Source organism: Etheostoma cragini, chromosome 1 (genome assembly GCF_013103735.1).
Source record: "Etheostoma cragini isolate CJK2018 chromosome 1, CSU_Ecrag_1.0, whole genome shotgun sequence".
Lineage (NCBI taxonomy): Eukaryota > Metazoa > Chordata > Actinopteri > Perciformes > Percidae > Etheostoma > Etheostoma cragini.
In genome coordinates this window covers 14,428,717-14,452,120 of record NC_048407.1, presented here as the reverse complement: position 1 = coordinate 14,452,120, position 23,404 = coordinate 14,428,717, and the positions used below count along the sequence as shown (strand labels likewise).

Genomic DNA, 23,404 nt, shown 5'->3' with positions numbered 1-23,404 from the left:
AGACCAATGTGATGAGAGAAGGGGACTAAAGGTGTCAATAGTACACCGTACCATCACAGATACATGCACACTATGTTCTTTCAGTAAGAATAAGTAACAAGATGTTATTTGGTATGTGTATTTTTGACAGTTAGACAGGACAAAACCGTAAGGAGAGCATTGTTTAGAAATGCAAGGCTCTCCGGGAGGCAACATGGCATCAGTGTACTGTTTTTTGTTTAGTATATTAAAAAGAAGAACCAGAACTAACACCTTTGAAACTGTGCAGTTCAGCTACTCACATGAGGATGCTTCGCTTTTCACTCCTGTGGACAACAGGGAAAAGGTGCTGCAAAGAGCCTGTCAACAGCTCAAACAGTTTTCAGTGTGTTTTCTGCTTGTATGGCTTTTATTTTGAAGTAGCCACAAAAATTCCTGATTGTGTGCTTTGCAGTATCTTAGCGTAGTTTATATATGTTTTAATTGGTTCAAAGTTTAACAAAATAATCTCAACCCTAGGTAAATTTACTAGATGTTGCTCAGTTGTCATGGTAATAACCCCGTTGTCATCATAGTCAAAAGATTACAGGTGTTCATATGTAGGATTGAGCATCGAGAACCGGTTCCAACTTGGAATCGTTTAAAAAAAATGATCACGATTGTTTGGAAGACTTGGTTTCAAATTCAATCATTTGTTCCAAATTTAATTTAGTTTTGGTTTCTGTCGCAGCCATGGAGCCCAGTAAGCTGCACTCTAGTGTGGCTTTATTTTAGCTTGAAAAAACACAGAAAATCTGTAAATCCCCATTGAATCAATATAAAACTCTTATTACTTGTGGAATAAGAATGTGACCACTTTTAACAGAACCCCTCAAAGAGTGGAAATTGAGAAATTGATAAGAACCGGAGTTGAAAGGAACAATCGGAACTGGAATCAGAAATGTAAAAATCTAAACGATGCCCAACCCTAGTCATGTGGGACGTTATGAAGGAGAATGGTCTTTAAGAACCTATGTCACCAGCCTGCATCCACACCAAAGACCATCATTGAACAGAGACAAGGATATGTTCTTAATTTAAGACAACTGGCCCATCTCCATGACAACTGCGCAAACATCTGCTGAGCAAAACCATGAGCTGCTGTTGAAAGCTCCAGACAAAGCTAGTAAGTGGACTTGGAGATAAAATGATTTTGTCAAAAATAGATTCCTTTATATTACTTAATTTGTTTTAACAGTTAAAAGCCCAAAGCCCTTAATTTTTGTAAACTGTAGTGTGCATATGTCGGCATTAACCCCGTTCAGCCAGACAGAGTGCTAGGATGCAGGTTAAATGCACATTTCTGAATGGTTTAACACACATGAATCAACCTGACTTTGCAATTCTACTTTTAACCAGCAATGAACACTCAAGACAGTAGGCAAACAGGTGTTTTGATTAAATGTTAGACATTTAGCTAACATCTCATCAGTGGGAGTGGATAATACCAGGCTGGACTGAGAAACCCTTCCTGCGCAGACCTTTACTACAATTGCAGGATAGACACACTGAATGGCAGCAACAAGAAATTAACTTGTGTTGTCACTCTCATGAGAGTGGAGTTAAATGCGGGTTGAGCATGCATTAAGTAGATCTGTGACATTCACAAGTCTCCTGTCTGAAAGTGTGTGTGTGTGTGTGTGTGTGTGTGTGTGTGTGTGTGTGTGTGTGTGTGTGTGTGTGTGTGTGTGTGTGTGTGTGTGTGGTTAATAGAAGCCTGACTGCTTTAAAAGACCCCTACAAATAGCAACACCTCACTTTATCCGCCAGAATAATACAGCAGATACCAGGCGGACAAATTGTTGATTAGTTTGTAATAGTAGGAAGGACATGGATTAGTGTAAGGACTAAACCCTGTGCTAATCTTAACCTTTTGTTTTGCTACATGCAAAGTTAAGTCACGGTCACTGTTTGCAAAGCAAACTTACATTCAAAGATTGAGTTGTGTAAGGTTACAAGCTTTAACTGTGTACGAGATTCTGTAAAGGTATTTTCTCTACAATGGACATAGTATTGTGTCAAGTAAGTACATTGCACAGGCATAACATATTTCCACAACTGTTCTACTGCTCTGTTTCTCTTACAAAATACATCTGAAGAGCCTCTTTTGAAATAATTTAAATACGGAAATATAATACATTCATCAAAGGTCATTGACACCATTTTCTAGATAGAGTCATGCATCTACCCACTACCATTATGAAAAAACAAGAAAATACGTTATGTATTAAAAAAAGGTTATTGCAGACACTTTTTCATTGTGGGTTTTGCACTGCCCAGTGTGTGTGTGTGTGTGTGTGTGTGTGTGTGTGTGTGTGTGTGTGTGTGTGTGTGTGTGTATAGATAGGAGACAACGTAGTATCAATGACAGGTACTAAGAGAATATTAACGTGTAACGCTAACGTTACATTTTTTTTAAACGGATCATACTTACAAACTTTGGTTTGCGGTCTCCTTCATCATAACATGTGTTGTGGCTGCTGTTGGAGCCCTTCCTCTTTTGAGATTTACTGCTAGTGGAGTCAAACCGCTGCGAACTAAAACTAACGTTATCCATGTTGTTGACCTAACGTGAATGACTTCTACACGAGCTGATAGCTAGCCAGCGTTACTGAAGACGTTATTGTAACCCTGGTGTATGTAACGTTAGCACACACCCTAAAATGGGGAAGGACGACACACGCGGAATTGTCTAGCTAGCTAACGTTAGATTAACGTTACCATTCGTGTCTTAAATTGACAGCTAACGTTGGTTAACAAATAGCAAATCGCATCAGTTTGTGAAAAACGAAACGTCCACGTTATATTTTCAAGTCTTAACTCTAAACATACCGTTTAGCTAACTGGCTAGCAAGTTTGCTAAACTATCTACTGGTGGCTTTACTTAACGCTAATCCAATTAATGGACTGTCTGTCACGTATACTAATGTAACGCTTGAGTTTCTGCTACGGGGGCTGCATACAACATACCGGTGTTCTCCATTGACAAATTTCATCCGACAAACAACGTTAATCGAAAGCTATATAACCTAGAAGCTGAAGCGTTGTCTGGATACATTCAGCTAAGGGGCAGATATTTTTGACAGACCCGCGCAATGAGGCTGTCAGCTGCGCGTGTTTAATCCAACCAATAGCATCAACTGAGACACACAAACTTAATCGTCATTGGTACAGCCCCATCTATTTACGTTTGAAAAAGCATTTAATTGGCCGTGGTGAACTGTCAATCAGCCCGACTTCATATTGGGATCGCTCGTTTTTACCGAATTGGTCTCCCGTAGGTACGGTTGTTTATGTAGCCTCAGCCTGAGTCTACCCATAGACCGTTAATATTAATTAACAAATATACAGTCTATAGGAATACCTGGGGGCAGCCTGCACCTTATCAACCGTGCATACCGGTAATAGTCTTCTCTAACTGTCTGTGGTAATAGTAGTAACATGCAGGCCTAGTATGCACGCTTGATACGTTTAAAATGAAATGACTACTGTACTTTTGAAATTGAACACCAGATCATCGATGAAAAAAACATCTATGTGTTAGGCACTTTACCCCATTGGTACTCAAGTGTCAGATATAATGATGATCTTCTGTACATTTTAGAATATGTTTGGCCCTTCTCGAGACCTGTCACGTTTCCAGGACTCAACGAACACTTTACTTCTCAATCAGACTGTGAAGTTTGGGGTGGAGCACAAGTTAATGCTGCCTTCTTCTCTTTTCTTTTTCAATTAGGTTGTTATACTGAAAATGCTCTGGGCTGTTGGTTTTCAGCTTTGTTAGGTAATTTAAAAGAAATTAAGCCTAAAACTACAGTAAAATCCCAAATACTTTGTCTGATGCAAACAGCAATGAGGTGATGTGATGCAACAAACAGAAACAATTGTGAGATCCTTCTCGTTTGCTCTACTCAAAAATTGAACTGCTTTATCCAAAGTAAAGGCAACCAGTTCAGAACATTTGCGGGAGTATTGACAGTGAACCATATGAGACAATTAAGTTAATGTAACCCAATGTTGGAAATAGGATTAAAAGCCACTTGTAGTATTAACCTTTCCACTGCCTTTGTGCTTCCATGAAGACAGCTGGGAGCATGCCAATCCTTCTTAAGATCTCAGCACTGAAGTCCAATGTGAGTTAGACTGTAGCCCACTGACAAGTGACAACTTTAACAACAGTTGCTTGTAAGTTTGAGTGACAGTTTTTTGACCAGCAAAAACAGGAACCCTACACCACATACTTAATAATTTCGCTCTCATTTTCAGGAGTCTCTCGTTTATTTGCTTAACTGTAATATTTTAAGCATCCGTCTTTTAAAAGTGCTGCAGTGATTCACTAAAATAATGCTTCCATTATTACCATGTACATACAGAAAATCCATTTGAGTGAGATTTTGTGCTTCATTAGCATGAGTTTTTCAGGACAACAGTGTCATAGCGTAAACAAATACAAAATGTACAATCATAAAATTAAAGTACTCGTTGATAAAATGAGCCTCAAGGAAAATCTGAAATTTTTCTTATAGCCTACAGTATTGTGTTTAAAATTCACTCAATGCATGTTTGAATGGGTTATTGTAGAATTGACTTGGGCAGGTATGTTTTGTTATTTAGAATATGTTGTGTTTCAACAAAAAAATAAATAATTTAACTCCAGTGGTTGTGCCAATAACAACACAATTCAACCTTATGTCAAAGTCTCAAGTATGCAGTGACTGCAATGAAACCATGTTTAATACTATCTGTTTTGTATTTTAATGGGTGTATGGAGTATGGTTTTAATACATTAGCAAGCATATACTGCCCTCTTGTGGTTACAATTAAAATTGTATTACTAAATCAGAATCCTGGGTTTTAGTTGACTGATAATTAAACAATGGCAAGTACTGTACTTTTCTTTCTTTGATACAGTAAAGCATGCCATTTGTCCCTCAAAAATCATGTACAGTAGTACTTTAAAAATGCATGACCATTTCGACAAATGTTGCTACAGTGCCTTCTCGCTTTAAGAAATAATGTCACATTGGGCCCTGTGTGTGTTCATCAACAGCTACAGTGAAAACCTTACTAAAAGAAATTGGTGATGACTCCCAAACATAACGTATTAGTGCTCTTAGCAGCACAAAACAATCCATTCCTCCATTGTATTTGACACATTTTCAGAGATGCCGATCCAAAGCCTGAACACATAAAACTGTAAGTATCTGCAGGGCCAAGCACCATTTGCTGTGAGTGAGAAACTGGGGGTGAACCGACACTCAACTCTGCTGATCTACATATTTTTTTGCCTCCTCAAGTTCAGTTTTTTGGTATTGGTTTCTCCCATTAAATCTATTACAGCAGTAGGCAGCTATGCAGCAAAAAAGCTGTTTTAACCCACTATGCTACTTGCACCACCTGTCTCATTGGAAATATAGAGGGAAATAGGGAAGATAATATGTTGTCAGTTTTTTTTGTTTTGTAAATTTACTTGGTTATTCACTTACTCCATACAACAGTCTAACCAACAAAACAGTTGCCCATTATGAAACCGAGGTAAAGTAACATAATTTAACAGCTGTTTCCACCACACTGAAACTCAATGTCCAGTCAGTGATGGCCTGGCACTTCAATTTGTCAATAATTAGTCAATAATACGTCCATGTGTCCCAGTGGGGCTGAGAGTCTTTTTTATGACATCTCAAGGCTGGTTGGGGATTTTGTGACCAGTTAACTTGAGGGTCCACTCGGTCCGCTATCTCTACCAAGAATTCCAGTCAATTTCAACATGTAACTCGGTTTTTAAAAATTTGTAGTGCTGTCAGTAGTGAAACAAATGAAAACAATCGGTGCTGTCTACACCGAGTTATCCTCCTGCTAGATTTTTCACCCAACAGGTGCAAAAGTTTGAAACCGGGCAAGTTTGAAACTTGTTTTTAGCCCCCAAGCATGCTCAAAATGCCATTACCAGTGCTTAGCCATGTGCAGTGAACAGAGCGAATTTGACTGCAGTAGACAGAAAGGCAAAAGAGTTGTGTTAATTCAGCCAGTGCACAGTCCTCTGTTTATTTATTGCTTATTATTTACGTTGATTGTCACAACTATTATGTCTTTCTGTCACATCTACTGCAGTCATATTCACTGTGTTTACTTGGAAGGAATAACTGTACATGGCTAGTAATGACATTTTAAGCATGTTTAGAGGCTAGAAACATGTTTAAAATATGTTTAAGCATGTTGTGTGCTAACTCTAGCAGGAGGATAACTCGGTGTAGACAGCCCCAATTGTTTTCAGTTGATTAGCTAATGACAGAACTCCAAATTTAATAAAAACAGAGCTACATTAAAATACGACTGGAATTCTCCTTTACGATCTTCTACCCATGAATGGGTAGAAATGGACACATGTAACTATGTTGGGATGGCTTCCTAAACCCATACCTAAAATAAATTATAGAATTAAATTAAATACAGTTCAATGCCAAAATTACCCTACAAACAATGTAACACTGGATTATTGCAGTAACAGAGTTTTACATAATAACATGACAAAATGTAATATCTTGATAAGTTTGTATGTTTGTAAAAAACATCTTTTTATTCGAATAAACTTTTCACGTAATAATGTGATTTCTTTTTCAGGTGTGGCGGCAGTAGGCTTCTGTAACTTTAAGGAGGACAAAAGGGTATTTGGTTTAGGATTCCAATGGGCACTAGCTGATTTCTGAAACATAAATTATTGTATGTAGCTCTAAATAAAAAGTTTGTCTTACCGCTGGATACCAGGCAGCCTTTCTCACTAAAACATCTAAACCAGGGATCATCAACAGTGGGTGTGGGACCCCTAAGGGGTCCCTCAGAATCACTGTAGGGGGCCCGCCAAATCATTGTTAATTTTTAAAGTTAACATGAATCCAACATATTATTAGCAAATATACTGTATATGCCCACTGCTTACTGGCCTATAGGTAAGGTAGTCACTAGATAACCATCCACAGAGACAGTTCATCCTAAGCATACACTGTGCCACATGTATGTTTTACATTAAAACATGGTTTATAAAATCATTACAATTATCTTGTTAATAGCTTATTATTCTATGCAAAGAAGGTGTGCATTTTATACAATATATTTAGTAATGGATCCCTGCTCAATCTCTCTTTCAGTTAAGGGATCCTTGGCTTAAAAAAACTTTGAAGACCCCTGATCTAAACTATCCATAAGGGAAGGAGAAGAAAAAAATAATAATAAAAGGATTTTGACCCTCTCCGCACTCCATACTTGTAGAGCGCGTCTGTTAGTGACGCATGTTACGTAGAGTCATTCAATATTCACATTAGCGAGCTTTAACATTGAGAATATGTATTACCGAATCAGATAGTTGTTATTGAAGTGTGCTAGATTTAAAACTATTGGTGTCGTTATTTGCACATCTACAGTGTGGACGAAAATGACCGATTTGACAGATTCCTTGACCAAAGAAGGCTGGTAAGGAGCATAGTAGCTAACGTCAGTGAGTGAGCTAACATTAGCTAGCTAGCTCACTCACTCACACATGAGGTGCCAGATTTGTGTTTGCTCACAACACTAACGTTAACGTTAGTCATTAGCGTTAGCTATCAATAAACATTGGAGTTGTGCGAGAGCACGAGGCTTTCCAAAGTACACACATCCACTTTAGGTTGTGCGGATCATGGCAATGTTAGTCATTTTCCTGAAGCGTAACGTTTACTAAGGCTAACTAACTAAGAGCTAGCGATATAAATAAGCTAGCTAGCTAGGTACAGCCAATACACACGTAGCACATCATTATCATAACGTAAAAACTTTTGACGCTACAGTTTGCGTTAACTGAAAAGCAGTAGTTAATAAGATTACAAAGAGCGCCGAACATTGTCAAAATAAAATAAAATATAAACATGCAGCGCTGTTGAAAGAGAGAACTTCCAACCAGCACGTATTAATATAACGTTTCAATATCTAGCGTTAAAGTTACTAGAGTTATAACTCTAACGTTAGCCCACCTTCGTCTTTAAAACAGACAAATATAAACATTTACCTCGTTCCAGTTTTGTTAATGGGGCGTCCCTGCTGGATTGTTACAGTATTACTCCGAGGCTAATAAAACAAAACCCAGTAGTAGCCTAATGTTAATAGATATGCGCCTTTCAGAACTTAGGTTAGCTAGTTAGTTAGCTAGCTAGATACATGAACGTTTATTATACTACTTCGGTTGTCTTGTTTTTGGCTAATATATTTTCTCACCTAAAATACTGAGGACTTTCCTCCGGCCTTAAAACAAATAAATAATAGCCGCTATATTAAGTCTTACCACAAGGTGAAACAAATGTATATTAAATTCTTAACATAGTTAAAACGTCTCGTTTTGTGGTCAACTAACATGTAATAAAATTGTCTGAAATTATCAATATTAGTAGATTTCTTGTGATTTAAATGTCGTGGGTAAATTTCTTATCAAGAAGTTTTTGAATGTTTGAACATTATTGTGGTTAGACATGCTCACCTGCTTTTTGACACCTCTGCCAACTTCATCTTCCCCCTCTACTTTGTCCTCTTACAGGTACCTCAGTGATGAAGGCATAACAGAACTGAAAGGATCTGCTGAGAAAATAACACACAATGACATTATTCATATTGCGCTTCACGTAAGTTTTATTCTGGGAAGTTTTTCATGTAGCTTTTTCCAATTTCCCAGCAGTTTTCTCTGTATTTATGTTCCAGCAAGCAGATACTCTAATCAAGGCTTTGTACTGTAAACTATTGTGGGAAATGGTTATTAAATATGAATTGCTTTTCAGGCACCTACTGATGTACACAGCCACCATATACTCTAATGAAACAAACAAAGCTATGAGAACACAATTTTAAACTGGATGTCAACTACTCTGGCCTGTGTTTTATATATTTAATAGTGTAGCGTTAAGTAAACTTCTTGAAAAGCATATTATGGAGACTATTGCAAATTATGAATGACCCACTATTGGCAGACACAGTAGCTACACTTTCCATCTTCGGTAGCCCTAGCTCTAAAGATAATCTTGCACCTTCACATCAAACTATTTCCTTTGCCCTGTTTGAGTAGTCAGTTAAATGTGGTCCATTGCATACATCCTAACATGATATCAGAAATAAACATGAGGTCACAAATCTGTTTAAGTTTCATTGCATGGAGAGATGATGTAAAATGTTGCGTAAAGAGTAACATAGATTGACAATACACTAGACATTACATGAACATTAAAGTGGTAATAAGTAAAGGAGAACCACAGTCGTAGACATGGACATGCTTTTCTGTTAGACAATGTGTAACTGTTTACCTGTCTAGCAGTAAAAGACATGTCTAGAACACAGTACAGGTAGTTACATTTATTGCAAAAGCCTTGACCTTTAGGTTTTGGCTGAGAAGGCTTTCAAAAGATCGCAGTCTGCACTTTGAGTTATTATTGCATACCAGGTCGAACCAACATGAATCAAATTTGGGCTGAAGCTTGTAAGGCAGTGGAATCTTTAAACTAGTTCTAAGATTAAGTGGAGTAGTTGCGTCTTCACTGACACAACAGTCATAGTCACTTTTCCCAAACCCTGATAGAAGCCTTGAAACGGCCTTTTGAAATAATTGTATCGTAATTGCGTTTAGAGAAATTTATTGAGACATCAAGGTAAAGAAGCAATTGTTTTTTTTAGGTTTACTGGGGAAATAAAAGACCTGCATTTAGAGATATTGTCATCTGCATCAGATTTGGAATAAGGATATGTGAGGAACCAACTTGTAATCGGTATCTTGGTTAATTGTTATTTTGAGGCAAAGTACAGTGTAGGTAAACACATTTTTCGAATGTATTTTAGGCAAACTCTATTGCAATCTTTCTTTTCTTTATGACTGGCACATTATTTGTTATTTAATTTTAGTATCTCCTTTGCAGAGGGACCTTAGGCCTATTGGGAGAAAATTTCTACCGTCTGATATCAATAGTGGAAGAACTGACAAGGTGAGTGGTACATAGATTCTTATACATGCATTTTAATGCTATATTTCTGAATCTCGGTGGAAAGTCATGTGCTATGGTTACTGGTGTTTGCTGAAATGCGGTTCTCATGAGTGCCACTAGATGGCCCTAACACACTGCCAAACAAGGATCAAAGAACTGCTACTTCGTTTGTGAAACTGGATTTGAGCAACTGTAAAGAAAAAAAAGTCCAAATATTGTCAGAGAATTAAAACATGTAATTGTATGTCAGCTTAACCCCTGCTCGCCTCAGGCATCAGAACAACGTGACCACTTGTGAAACCCTGGTCATAGACTCTGCCGTGTACAGTGTAAATCTCTAACAGAGTGAATGCCACTAGAATTACATTGCCTTAAATACATAATGTAGTACCATGTTACATTTGTAACATTTACACGTTTCGTTTTGCACATCTAGAAATCATTATTTGAGAGGATAGATCTGTTAAATGGTTTTAAATACAATGGTCACTGAATCTAAAGTTAAGCCATGAAGCATTTTGGAGGATTAAGTAAGCCTCTGCTGACACAGTTATGCTAAATGGAAAGAGGTTTTTTTCATATGCCTTAGAAATTAGAACTGTTTGGTGTAACCATTGATTAATACTATAATAGCTAGATTTTTGCTTGTATTTGTTATTGCAATCCTCCCCAACATGCTGCTGATTTGCCCTTTCAGCTATAATTCTTTTGTTGTCTCTTGCACGTGGCCAGTTGGAAGGTCCCTGTGTTCTTCAGGTGCAGAAGGTGAGGAACGTCTCAGCTTCTAAAGACCACGAGGAGTCGCAGGGCGCACCGCGAATGCTGCGCCTACAAATGACAGATGGGCATACCAGCTGTGTAGGATTGGAGTATAAACACCTGTCAAAGATTAGGTACCCATATAACAGTTTTTTGTATTTAGGAATATGTTATGTTTAGTGCAAATAACTGGATGAAGTATATTGTAATTGCCTAGGAAGTTAATTACAATGTGTACTACCTGTAATAAATAACAGTTTTTTTTTGTTTTAGTCATGTTTAGAAAAACAAAACATAAAAAATATAGTATTTCTAGTAAGCAAATGTGTAAGATACTGCACCACCCTTCTCCTTCACCTCTTTGTCAACACTCTCACCCCACCACATGCCTCTATTTTTCTTTTATCTACAATTTCCACATGGTGGCAGCTATCTAACCATTTCAAGCCTTAATTACATCTCCGTCCCAGCAACGGTGGCCTTGGTGACTGCTGCCATGGTGACTAGCCATGTACAGGTGGAGTGGCCAGAATGTGGGCCTTGACTTCCTGATGGGAAGAGAGGAGAGAACAGAACAAATCCCCTCTTTATGAGCGGCACACACACACTGGCTGCCAACAGCGGTGGTTAGTGTTTCTTATGAAAGCGTCCGCTTTAGTGTGCGTGAGGATATAAGTGAGTGGCAAAGATGGATTACATTACTGTTCAGTGTGTGAGACAGGGATATAGAGTGATGACAAACATTAAGTAGCAACATTGATTAGATGGGGAATAGTGTGTGTATATTTGCTTGTAGGTTTTTAAATGGAGGATAGAGAGAGCCTTGCTTCTGCATTGGCTGCTATCATGAAAACAGCATCTATCCCAGAGGTTTGGAGTGAAATCCCTAATTGTTGCTTTGGCATCCGGCATCAGTAGCTGGAAATCCCTCTAAGTCCCAGAGCTTTCTTAATGAAAGCGGCAGAGGCCTTATCAGGCCTGATGAGATAGAGGGGCTTTTAATTTACCATGAGGATGGGTGAGCAGCTGGGATTATTAATAGTCTCTCCTAGCCTCGCCACCCATCCCCTGGCACTGCTCCATGTCATTTATAAAGTGGTATGGGTAAGGCGGTAGGGTGTGGGGCCTGGTAAATGCAGTTCTAATATCTATATATTTGAACTTTCAGTTTTTGAGTAACATCTAACAATCAGTTTAACGAGTCATATAAATGAAGCATCCTTTTATACATATATTTTTATTGTTTTATTTTTCAGTCTAAATACCCCCCCGGGAACAAAGGTAAAGCTCCTTGGTACAGTCCAGGTTAAAAATGGTCTTTTGCTGCTGGATGACTCAAAAATCTCTGTCCTTGGGGGAGAGGTTGATCACATGGTGGAGAAATGGGAACTACAAAGGGTGAGAGTTGATTTTGTAATGTTGACTCAGCTACTTGCTAAAAAATATGCAATTAATGTGTTGTCAATCGTTTTAAATCTGCATTAAAGGCCGCCCCCACCAGTCAGTCATTACTCTTGCTAATAATGCAGTTTTTTCTGAGTTTTTAAGAATGTTGTGCCTTTATCATTCAACCTGCAGAGTCTAGCCAAACACAGCAGGAGTAACATTGGAGCAGAAGGTGGACCTCCTCCCTTTGTGCCATTTGGTCAGGTAAGGATACTATTTTACAATATAAGTGCTTTTCTGTCAAACACCAAAAGGAAACAATAATTTAGAAATATGATTATACAATAGCAAACTAACCAAGCCTGGAAATGTTTACTTTTTAGTTTTAAAAGTTTATGGAAATGAGATTTTAGCAGTGACTAGAAGTCAGAGTCACTGTTGAGTAAAAATAATCTCACAGATGTATTTTAGATGCCAGACACAAACCTGGCTCCAGGAGTGGGCCTTGATGTCCCTTTTCTTTTTCTTTTTCTTTCTGATCTTTCTGAACTAATTGTGAAATAAAAAATAAAAGTCTTCATGAATTTTTAAAATCCATCACTGAATTTTAATTCTGCTTTGTTGTGCTACCACACATATTGCACTCTAGACAGTGCAATAACTTTCAATATCTGGTGCAAGTGTTTCATCATCAGAGATAAATAATACAGTACTTCAAATATACACTTCCATCACATTGTCAAACTGTGTATAAATACAAAGTTTTAGATTTAAACTGCTCAATTCCAGTGCTCTCAGAAACTCTTGAACCACTTAACAGCTCTCCACATTTTGTGGTTTTAGACATCGCCACATCATTTATCATTTTAAACTACTGAGTCTTGGTCAATACTCCCTAGGCAAGGCTCACAGCTTCAGAGTGGGATACATCCGTATCAGCTTGACACTAGGATTTGGGGATTTTCACCAACTCCCTCCAGATTTACTCAAGCTTTGTAAAGTTGGACGAGAGGCATTTTGGAATTATCATTCAACATTCTCTAAATTTCTAGTGTAAATGTGTTTCTAATGCTGGGTCACTCCAGGACTTAGTGTTGATTGGATGTCTGTTCAGGGTTGTTCTATATAAATAATATCCAGCCCATTGGCACTCTTAACCAGATTCTCAGAATCTGTGCTTACATTTTCTTGGCTCTGTTTTACTGGACATTTTGTTTCATTTTTTGAAAATGTACATTTAGTTTACTTCTCATTAGACAATAAAATGATTTTCCTCACGCTTTAAGTCCAATTTGACCTGTGAAGTGTTAACCACACTTTAGAGCATTGAAGGAAAGTAGAATGCTTAGTAGAAAGTTTTAGTTATTATATATTTTCATCAATTAGAGTAGGGATGTACCGGACTCATAATTTTGTCAGTTGAATCGAATCTGGCTATTCGTTCCTTTCTTTCAGGTATTTAGTATTAAGCAATGCTTTATTGAATGGGGTTCAGCGGGACATTAAGGGGACAAAGACGTTCATCTAATTATGTAAAGAAGCCAAGTTTGCCCTCCGAGCTAAAGCGTGCTAATTACTGTAGCCAAGGGTAAAACATTAATTGTAATCTGAACCAGTTTAAACCAATATATCAAACACATTTCATCAACTCTCTTATTAACAATGGCAGCGTATAACGCCACAGCTTTGCTTCTTCGTTTTTTTCCCTTCACAATAAAAGCCCGACCTAAATTTACTCCGAGCATTGCAGTGAGGTCTGTGTATGCTATAAAATGTAAATAAAAATAATAATATAAAATCAATTATTTTTAATTGAAAAACTGTAATTTTATTTATCTGGGCTGGTCTCATTCTTCCTGGGTGGCCACCCCAGTAGAACTTCTGTTTGGAAAACACTGCAGTTATTGTGTTGGGATTGCCAATGCAACAAAAAGATGGTAAACCTTCTCATAAGCAAAGGTCATTGCTGCAGTGATTTCCTACAGTTGTGAAACAGCTGCAGGAAGTGTTGAGTTCCCATCTCATTCTTCACAAATCACGGTTACTATTATGATACAGGTCACTGTTGAGCTTCAAAACATTAACTGTGAGCTGGGTAGCAGCTTTGGTATTTCAGTTGCTACAACATAATCTTAGAGTGTAACTTAAACACTGCAGGTGACTTCCTTCTAGTTCTCATGTGATTCCACGACATGTGGAAAATGTCCTTTCTTAACCATATGTTGTTGGCCAGGCGACTTTTTGTTTTTCTGGGTTTTCAAAATGTTTTTATTTTTGCACCTTTTGACAGTTTTGGGCGGATTTTTTTTCCCCTCAACATTCTTTTATTTAAACATAATATCCACATGCTATGTAATTGAATAAAACTTGTGAAGAGCGTAGTAAGGAACCATCCACGTTATTTCTTTTTAAAATTTGGTTGAAAGAAACCCAAATTTCTGATATAGAAACTTTTTGAAAATGGGTCAAATTTGACCCGAGGAGACCAGGAGGGTTAAGGAACTACACATGAAGAAAAAGCATAATTGAGAACATGTTTTTACTGTTATTTGCTCCCTGTAGAAGTGTATGATGAAAAGTGACATAGACAGCACAGAACTAGACCAGAGGAAGAGCCTCAAAACTCAAGATGTGGTTAAAAATCCAGACGAGAATATTGAGTTTGAAAAGCAGCGGACAGCAGCTATTGCCGAGGTGGCCAAGACCAAAGAGGTATGTAACCCCTGATCGGGAGTCTGGACTACACCTTGGAAATGGTTGTGGTAACTACAAGTTACTTGTGTACTATTCAATTCATCAATCTTTGATATATATATATATATATTTTTTAAGATTATTTTTTGGGCATTTTCGGCCTTTATTTTTGATTGGAAAGATAGAGGGGAGAATGACATACAGCAAAGGGCCGCAGGTTGGAGTTGAACCAGGCCCGCTACGTTGAGGAGTTAAACCTCCTATATATGGGCACCCGCTCCACCAGCTGCGATATCTAGGCGCTCATCAATCTCTAAAACTTTAATTATCTTGACCACACATATTGATGTCCTGAGTCAACCTATAATTTCCCATTCTTTAATGTTGGACATCTGATTTCACAACCACTCCTTTTGCCACGTTATCTGATTTAGCTGTTTCTCTTATCGATTGCACATAATGTTTGATTTGGCCCGCATTTAGGACTTGCCCCTTATTGAGATTCAGCTTAATCTTGGTTGCTTTTGATATTCAAGTAACTCTTCCAATTTAAAATCCTAATTACGTCTTGAAGTACAAAGTTTTGTTTCTTATGTTGGCTTTATTGTTTTGTCCCACTTAGCAGCTGTATTGATCTTCATGTTCTTTTACCTGTTAGGGTCCACGCACGTTTGGTGGTGGAGGGAATGCAGGCAGTAATTTAGCCAGTGCTGCTACCTCCTTCCGAAGTCGAGACTCGTACCAGAGGAGACGAGAAGACAGGGTTGAAAGAACTGAAAGCAGACAAGATGGAAACTATCGAGAGCTGGTGAGAAGACAATCTTTTGTCCAAACCTGTAATACAAGTCCTTTGTTTGAAATGATTTTAGGTCACATTACTGAAGCCTCCATGGATTGTAACAAAGCAGTTTAAAGGTTGGAACCTGCCCTGCTTTTCCTATTTTGTTTCTTTTTGTCTGGATTGAATTCTTATTTTATGGTTCATAGACTAGGTGAGCCATTGATTATGATATTTTATAAATCTAAATCAATTGGAGGCTTGGCCAGGTTTTCCAACCAAGTGGCAGTCCATTCATCTAGCCTTGTTTTGTGACCCGCCGGTTTCCAGGCAGAACCCAGCCAGCTTTGAGCTGAACAAATACTGTAAATTAGATTGAACAGGACATTATATTGTTTGGCTAGGGGATGTGTTAATGATGCTTTGTAACTTGAATGCACACCAATCCATCAAAAAAAAAAAAAAACTCACTCGATTGTTATTTTCTTTCTCCACAGTTTGTTTTTCTGTCACAATGCACTCTACATCTATGTCTAATATTACCAAACAGCCATCATCGACCCACGTGTCTTTTCCAACCCTTTCCCTGTACATTTTATACCTTCCCCATACATTGTTTTGTTTTCTCTTATTATGTTCTCCACTTGTGTGTAGGTGGATGAACGTGCTCTGAGAGATATCATGGAGATGGGATTTAACAGGGAGGCGGCTCGGCAGGCTCTAATGGATAATAACAACAACCTTGAAGTGGCACTAAACAGCCTCTTGACTGGATATTCGAGTAGCAGACCTGGCCCTGTGGTAGCTGAATCTGTAAAGCCCCAACCCAGAGGTTTATACACACACACACACACACACAACTGTACACATGCATGCCTGTTGCCCGCTTTGGCTAGAGAAAATTCCCCATAGCCTCAGTGAGATTGGGGGAGGGTCCCTTTTTAATGCACCTTCAGCCTAGTTAAATGTCCACATTGGTGGTTTTGCTTGTTTGAGTCCATTTACCACAAATTGCAAAGATATTTTACTGCCTACTATATTCCCAGGCACACCTTAGGGTTTCAGATGGATATTCTACTACACCTGCAGTAATTGTTTTGTATTTGTATCAGTAGTGGAAATCAACTTGCAGCAACTTGAAACTTAATCCCTCACAGTGAACTATCTACTCCCCCCCCCCCCCCCCCCCCCCCCCCCCCCCCCCGTCATGTTACAGCAGCTGTGAACAGGGACTGTTTTTGTCCCTGTATGCATTGATCCTCCCAGTCCGCTATAGAACATTAATCGTATCACACATGCTTTAGATGTAGACTTTCAGGGCTAGAAGTGTAATTTTCAAACATCCAGTTTCATTAATCCAACTTTTCTTATTTGCGTCTACATAATCTTATGCTTGGGTTGTTTAAAGCCAGAGGAAGAGGAAGAGGCAGATCCAGAAATGAAGAGGAGGAGGAGGGAGCAGGGGGAAGGCCATCTGGACCAAGCACTCTTTTTGACTTTCTTGAATCCAAGATGGGAGTTTTCTCCGTTAATGGTGGGTATAATGGTCTGGTTTTCATTACAAACTGTAAAAAACACATTTCATGAGTTTAAATATGGGTGATGGGTGTTGTTAAGAATGTCCTTATTAATAACATTACATCAACATGGGCAGAGTCACGATTGGATTGAGACAGATGGCTGTCTAGCTATCGAGAACTGAGGGGAATTAAGTCATGTTCTCTAAATGACTGGAATCTGCGCTGGCGTGGATGACCAATGCAGCGTTGGGCTGTAGTTGAAAGTAGGGCTGCACGATATGACCTAAATGTCCTTAGTTTTCGTCTTTGTCATTGTCTTTCATAGAGCAAATAACGTTATATATTTCTGACCATGACACATCCCGTAGACATGTACCGTTTCCGACTGGGAACCCAGAAATCCTGACATTCTACGTAAAATTGAACATGACAAACAGTCCGTGTCCCTCGTCTGGCCTCATGGCTGTACCGGAAGTCGGAAGAAAGTGGCAAAGTCCTATTTGATTATGACTGTGTCAGATAAAAGCAAGTGCCTTGTAGTGGAAGGTGGTAAAATATGTGGACAGTTTATTACAGGGAAACATCCCACAAATGTGAAAGTTGTCTACATTTGAGAAACAAACACAAGGAGGCTAACCTAGCTTACCTTAACAAGGTAAAAGAGAAAGCAAAGCTCCCTTTTGCTGATAAAGAAGCTAACCCCGGTAACGTTACAGGCATGGATGACTGTACCTAAAAGCAAATCATGATAAATTGCACATTTTAATCTTGATAACCATAAATGAACAATAAACACATTGTTCTAAATTGTCTTTTCTGAAACCAAAATGTTTTTAGACAACAAACACTGCATTTTTTGGGCACAAATTGCTCAGTTGACTCGGACTCTGTGTTTGAGTTATGCTTTCCATTTTCACTGGTCTGGGTGAAGTCACATGATTACACTCACAGGAGGATGTTTTTAAGAAAGTAGGCCTATCAACAGGAAATAAATATTGAAATCTTCATCATCAACAGCTTTAGTCATTTTGATGTTAATACATCAACCCTAGTTGAAAGTGGGCAATAACCATTTTTTTAATGCTATTAATAGGCTTTTAATGTCTCATTGTGTTTAACTAAATATAATTTGGTTTGGTGATTCCATTAATATTTGGTCATTTATTTGCTACTGTTTCCTTCATGTTTTTGTTGAGTGTTTTAGCAATCTTTAATATTCATTAAATAACATGTGTGGCACGTGTTAATGTGGTCTTGTCAGTGTTCCTTGATTACAATGCTCCTTTCTTGGTTTGTTTACTCAGAGCCAAAGAGCCAGGCGCCTCAGAGACACCATGAGAGTAAAGCAAATTTCTCCAACTCTGACTATTACTGCAAAGATCAGTCTCAGACCAAGTTCTCATCGCATAATGACCATAGGCACCAAAGGAATGACAGACCACCTCGCTTCCACAGAGACTTTGATTTTCCCAAACCTGGCCAGGAGCCTCTCTCTAACTGTTCAACCTCCCAAACATCAGCTCCGGCCCAACAGTGGAAGGGCCAGGAGAGATGGTCACGTGGCACACCAGACAGATCGCAAAATGACAGGAGAGAAATGAGAAATGAGCAGATTTCCCCTTCATCCTTCTCGACTTCTTTCACACATTCAAAAGAACCTCCTCAGCAGGCGGAGTTTAGTGGACCTCACCACCAACGATCCAGAAACGGAGATGGTGGTGGTGGGAACGTGGCTGGTCCGTCCAGCAGGAGAGGGGTCAGAGACAGCATGCCCACATCTAAACTGACTGACTCTGCAGGCAGTGAGACCGATAGAAGAGGAAATGGTAAACGTACCGACCGAATTGAAGAACCCAGCAACAACAGGAGGAAGGGGAAGATTGACCGGTCAAACTCGGACCACCTTGACAGACAAAGGGATAGCCGGCCACCCAACTTTAACCTGAGGGGAGGAAACTCAGGGACATCTCAAGAAGTGGGGTTACTGCAGGATTGTCGTATCATGACAGGGGAGGCTTCTCATTCCCAAAATGGAGATATGGAACAGAAAAGAAGTGGTCCAATCAAGCCAACAAACTCATCGTGTCCCCCCAGCAGGGAACCGCCCCCCAAGAAAAACCCTTTGAATAACCCAGGACCTAAAAGAAGGTCAGGACAAGGCAAAGGTCAAGGTCTTCGAGGACCAGAGAAAAGTCATTTTATGGAACATGCTTGGAAACCTGGAGACCAATGCCTGGCGCTGTACTGGGAAGACGGCAAGGTATGTCATTCCTGGATTGGTAAACTAGCAATAACTAAAACATTTTCAAACATGTTTGTAAACTGTCTACAGTCACAATTAACAACTAGATATGTTATAGTCTGAGAGCTTGTTTCACCGTTAACATGTTGAATGGCTTAAAAAGGGTTACCGAGTCATTTCTTTTTCTCTGTCATGGTGTTGAAAGTTTTTTAGATTTGTTTGTCATGTTGTATTCAAATTAAATGAAAATTTCTTGTCTTAAAATGTTCATCAAAATAACTAGACTTCTATTTGTCTCTGTCTGTGGTGGTGTGCGCGTGCGCTCGTGAAGTTCTACCATGCCAGAATAGATGCAGTGCATCCATCAGGCTCCACGGCGGTGGTTGTTTTTAGTGATTATGGAAACTGCGAAGAGGTCCTACTGCATAACATCAAACCTGTTTCTGCTGATTTATTGGTAAGGACAAAGAAAAGATCATAAAGTGTTGGTTAATACTAAGTGGAAGCAACTTATTAAACTGTATTCGAGTGGGTTGAGGAAGCAGAAAATGACATCTTAATCTGATTACCCACAGTAACATCACAACCATATCAAATGTCCAATGGCAGGAGGAAGATGATGGTTACTACGACAGTTCACTAGAGTTTCGCCTTGGGGGAGATGGACAGCCTCGACGCACAAGACCCACTCAGCAGTATTACCAGCCACCTAGGGCACGAGATTGATGTGTCTGCGTTTACACTGGCAGGTAAATAAATATGAAAGTGTGGTTGTTGTTAATTTCATTAATACTCAAACGTCAATGTCCATCATTGTGTGTACAATGTGTAAATAATGTTCCTATTTTTATATGGAAACTTTTTATTCATAACATCACTCTTCATTGTGGTGGGAGTCTTGAATTCTACAATAAAAGTAAAGGCGTTGACTGTACAAAAGTCATTTGTAGGCATTTCTGTAACCTTATCTGTCATAGAATTACTTGCATTTCATATACATATTGGAACCTGCTACCAACCACAGCTAAACAAAATCTCATGCTCTCATTTTCATGTAAAAATTGTTTGGATGTAATTGTATAATTTCCTTTTACTGCTTCTACTGGTATAATGCATTATGTACAAATTATTTCACAAGGTCTGCAGCAGTTATAATCTTAAAAGATACCCAAAGTTTGTAAATGTATTTTTTAATTTTCTTTCACTTCACCCATCTGTGTGCTTGTCCCATGACAGTGATGTCACTCTGCAACAATCCAAGTGCTTCCTGATTTTTTTTTATTTTTATTATTATTATTTATTGTCCAAATCGCCAGGACATTACAAAGGGCTTGGACAAAATGCAAAAATTAAATAAAAACTGACATGAGCACCTGTCGATTTCATTAAGAACATATCTAGTTTATATGTTGTGGAGATTTGTTAAATGAATGCATTCAAATAAACAATTATTATGGTCTCTAGCGGATATGTTGTTTTAATGTTTTATTTTTAATTCTCAAATTGAAATGCTGAATGAACTAAGCCCGAGCAGAAATAGAACCCTCTTAGGGGTCTTTGGTTTTATTTTGAATCTCATGCCAGTACTCAGGTAGTTTTAGTTTATCACTAAATTAACTAAGAGTTCTTGTCGCATAGCTTACCTCTGACATTCCTCCTCTTGGGGATAAGCATAGGCTCTATGAGTCCATAGCAAGCAACTTAAGCTCATTTGTTATGTTCTGTGAAGCAAATCCAAAGGGTAAGACAATCTCATCCCCCTGTAATAGAGACGGTTACACTGCAGAGATATCATTTTGCACAATACAAAAGGCACTGTACCTAGCTCTTCCAGTACTGCACACACCACCGAGCTGGCTGTTTATGGACTTGTGCTGTGCAGGAGTTTTACACATCAAGAAATAATCTCCACCTCGGTTTAAATTTCACTCATACCAGCAGTAGGAGACAAATGGACAATGCATAAGGGTTCAACAGAGAGGCCGTCGTGCTGTTCTCTATCATTGGTCTAAAGGTTTTGCTTCATTTTCCAACTGAAGCGCCAAGCGAGCATAGCTGAATAATTAACGGCCGGTAATATGGAAACCTAGCTGTTGGGGAGGAACTGAAAGGGAAGCTCTTGAAAGCGTTGTTGGGTACTGAGCATGACACACTGGCCAGATAATCATAAAGGATTGATTTTCAATCAGATAAACAGTTATATTTTTGGTAGAGGAGTTAAGCCAATTTCATTTTGAATATTTACTACTTGGCCCTGCAAGGCAAATATTAGGCAGAAGCTCTGTGGTCCCTATGTGGATTTTTTTTTTTTTTTCACAGTTATTACTTGACAAGTGTGAAATGATTCTAATCAAATAGAAAATTCCCATGTGGCTGTTGTATGAAAGAGCAACAGAAACTAAGGTAACAAGACAAACGGCTTGGAACAAATTATATTCAATATATTTTTTAAACTGAATAATAAGCATTTTCATATATATTAGCTTGGTTAAAATGGTATTTCTGGGGGTTCCTGGGGAAAACCTATCCAAATCTGTTTTGAGGATGTAAGTGGTTCATTATGTGGTTCATGATATTTATGAAGCGACAATGCTGAATAAGTGATCCGATGTACGTTTAATGTCAGTGTAACTTGCTGTTTTGTTTTTTTATAAAGAAAGTGAAAGACTGAAAGCTGGTAGGACAGATTAGATTACATCTTGATTTTCATGTTTATGCACATAGTTGATGCAATCCTGTTGATGCTGTAATCAGAGTAAATCTAAAACTTAAATTACTGTCCATGTTTTCCTGTAACGGAATTGGTTAGACACGATCTCAATTATCTAGTATTCTACAAGCAATCTTAGATTATTATTGGATTTTACATGAGGATTTGCAGTGGGAGTGAAATGTATTGGGGGCAGCCACTCACTTTTTTATGTTTGAACTTAATAGGTTTTATTACGGTCAGCTTCAGTTTGATTGTATTTCTATTTACAGTATCTTGGATTATGAGAGGGTGTCAGGATTGGTCCGTGTTAAGCACTGTCACCTCACAGCAAAAATGTCAAGATTCAAATCTGACTAGGATGTTCTTCCTACAGTCCAAAGTAAAGCCCGATCCATATATGAGCGGGCCGATATTAGCCATTCCCCGATCTATCGGTATTTTTTTATATTATAACATTTTTTAATGACAAATAAATGATTCTGTTAAATGAATATTTAAAATATAAAATAAAAATGGACGGATCGATGTTATGAGTGTTGGCGTTGTATAGTTTGTCCACCAGAGGGCGCTCTACAATGTCCCTGTTGTGTTGGCAACACTGATTATGATCTTTTGTTTTGGTGTTTTTGTCCAAAGGACTTTAAGTTTTATATCTTAAGTTTGTATTTTATTATACATTTTATTTATGTATACAATTTACTTATCAGAACTTTAATATATTTTGATGTTCCTCTGTGCTGTTTTGACAATAAAACAAATTATTATATTATTTTAGTATAAACTCATAAATAACTACAAATAACTAATGTTAGGGAAATCTGTTTGTTTTGTCACGCGTTTCAGAACATTTGTATCGGTATCGGCCTTAAAAATCCTTTATCAGTCGGGGTCTAGTCCAAAAGGATCTGGTGACTATAAAATTGTCTGTGGGTGTGAATGTGAGTGTGTGCGCTTTTTTTCCCCATTGATTATGATGACATTTACCTAGAAAACTCAAAACACCTTCATCTGTACATCAATTTTCCATATGCAGGGTTTCTGAAATACAAAATTATGTAGTTGTGGTACAGTTATATGCATGAATATGGGAAGTTAATTAAATGGAATATTTGGTACACAATATAAACACATTTGTTTTTAATGCTAATAGCATGCTCACAATGACAATTCAACCATGTAGTGTTAAGCACATAATGTTTACTTCAACTTCCAATAGTTGTAGAACCTTGTGGCACTACAGTAAAAGTGAGGGGATCACAAATCATTAGGATGTCTCTGGGGACATGAGTGTATGTACAAAATGTT

General features: G+C 38.3%; 2 protein-coding genes across 9 annotated transcripts in view; one reads left to right on the top strand and one right to left on the bottom strand.

The window, feature by feature from the left end:
- LOC117942269 (protein diaphanous homolog 3-like) overlaps positions 1-8,340 on the bottom strand; it is a 166,691-nt gene extending 158,351 nt beyond the window's left edge. For 3 of the 7 annotated variants that reach the window (XM_034868004.1, XM_034867929.1, XM_034868169.1), the window contains exon 1: positions 2,453-3,127. In XM_034868004.1, the coding sequence (XP_034723895.1) occupies positions 2,453-2,575 (123 nt within the window). In that variant the 5' untranslated portion in view covers positions 2,576-3,127. Of the gene's footprint in view, positions 1-2,452; positions 3,129-8,329 lie in introns of those variants that run through there. The other 4 variants (XM_034867701.1, XM_034868086.1, XM_034867767.1 and 1 more) reach the window with 3 other exon arrangements.
- On the top strand, positions 7,277-20,854 carry tdrd3 (tudor domain containing 3). 2 transcript variants are annotated; one of them, XM_034868275.1, is made up of 14 exons: positions 7,277-7,485; positions 8,579-8,663; positions 9,942-10,007; positions 10,740-10,900; positions 12,023-12,164; positions 12,345-12,416; positions 14,715-14,864; positions 15,505-15,654; positions 16,279-16,456; positions 17,033-17,158; positions 18,449-19,404; positions 19,718-19,843; positions 19,996-20,135; positions 20,623-20,854. In XM_034868275.1, the coding sequence occupies exons 1-13, from the start codon at positions 7,448-7,450 to the stop codon at positions 20,110-20,112; spliced, it is 2,367 nt and encodes a 788-aa protein (XP_034724166.1). In that variant the 5' UTR covers positions 7,277-7,447; the 3' UTR covers positions 20,113-20,135; positions 20,623-20,854. The 2 variants fall into 2 exon arrangements, with proteins under 2 accessions (XP_034724166.1, XP_034724235.1); XM_034868344.1 differs by lacking the exon at positions 20,623-20,854 and having other exon boundaries at positions 19,962-20,598.
- The last annotated feature ends 2,550 nt before the right edge of the window (positions 20,855-23,404 follow it).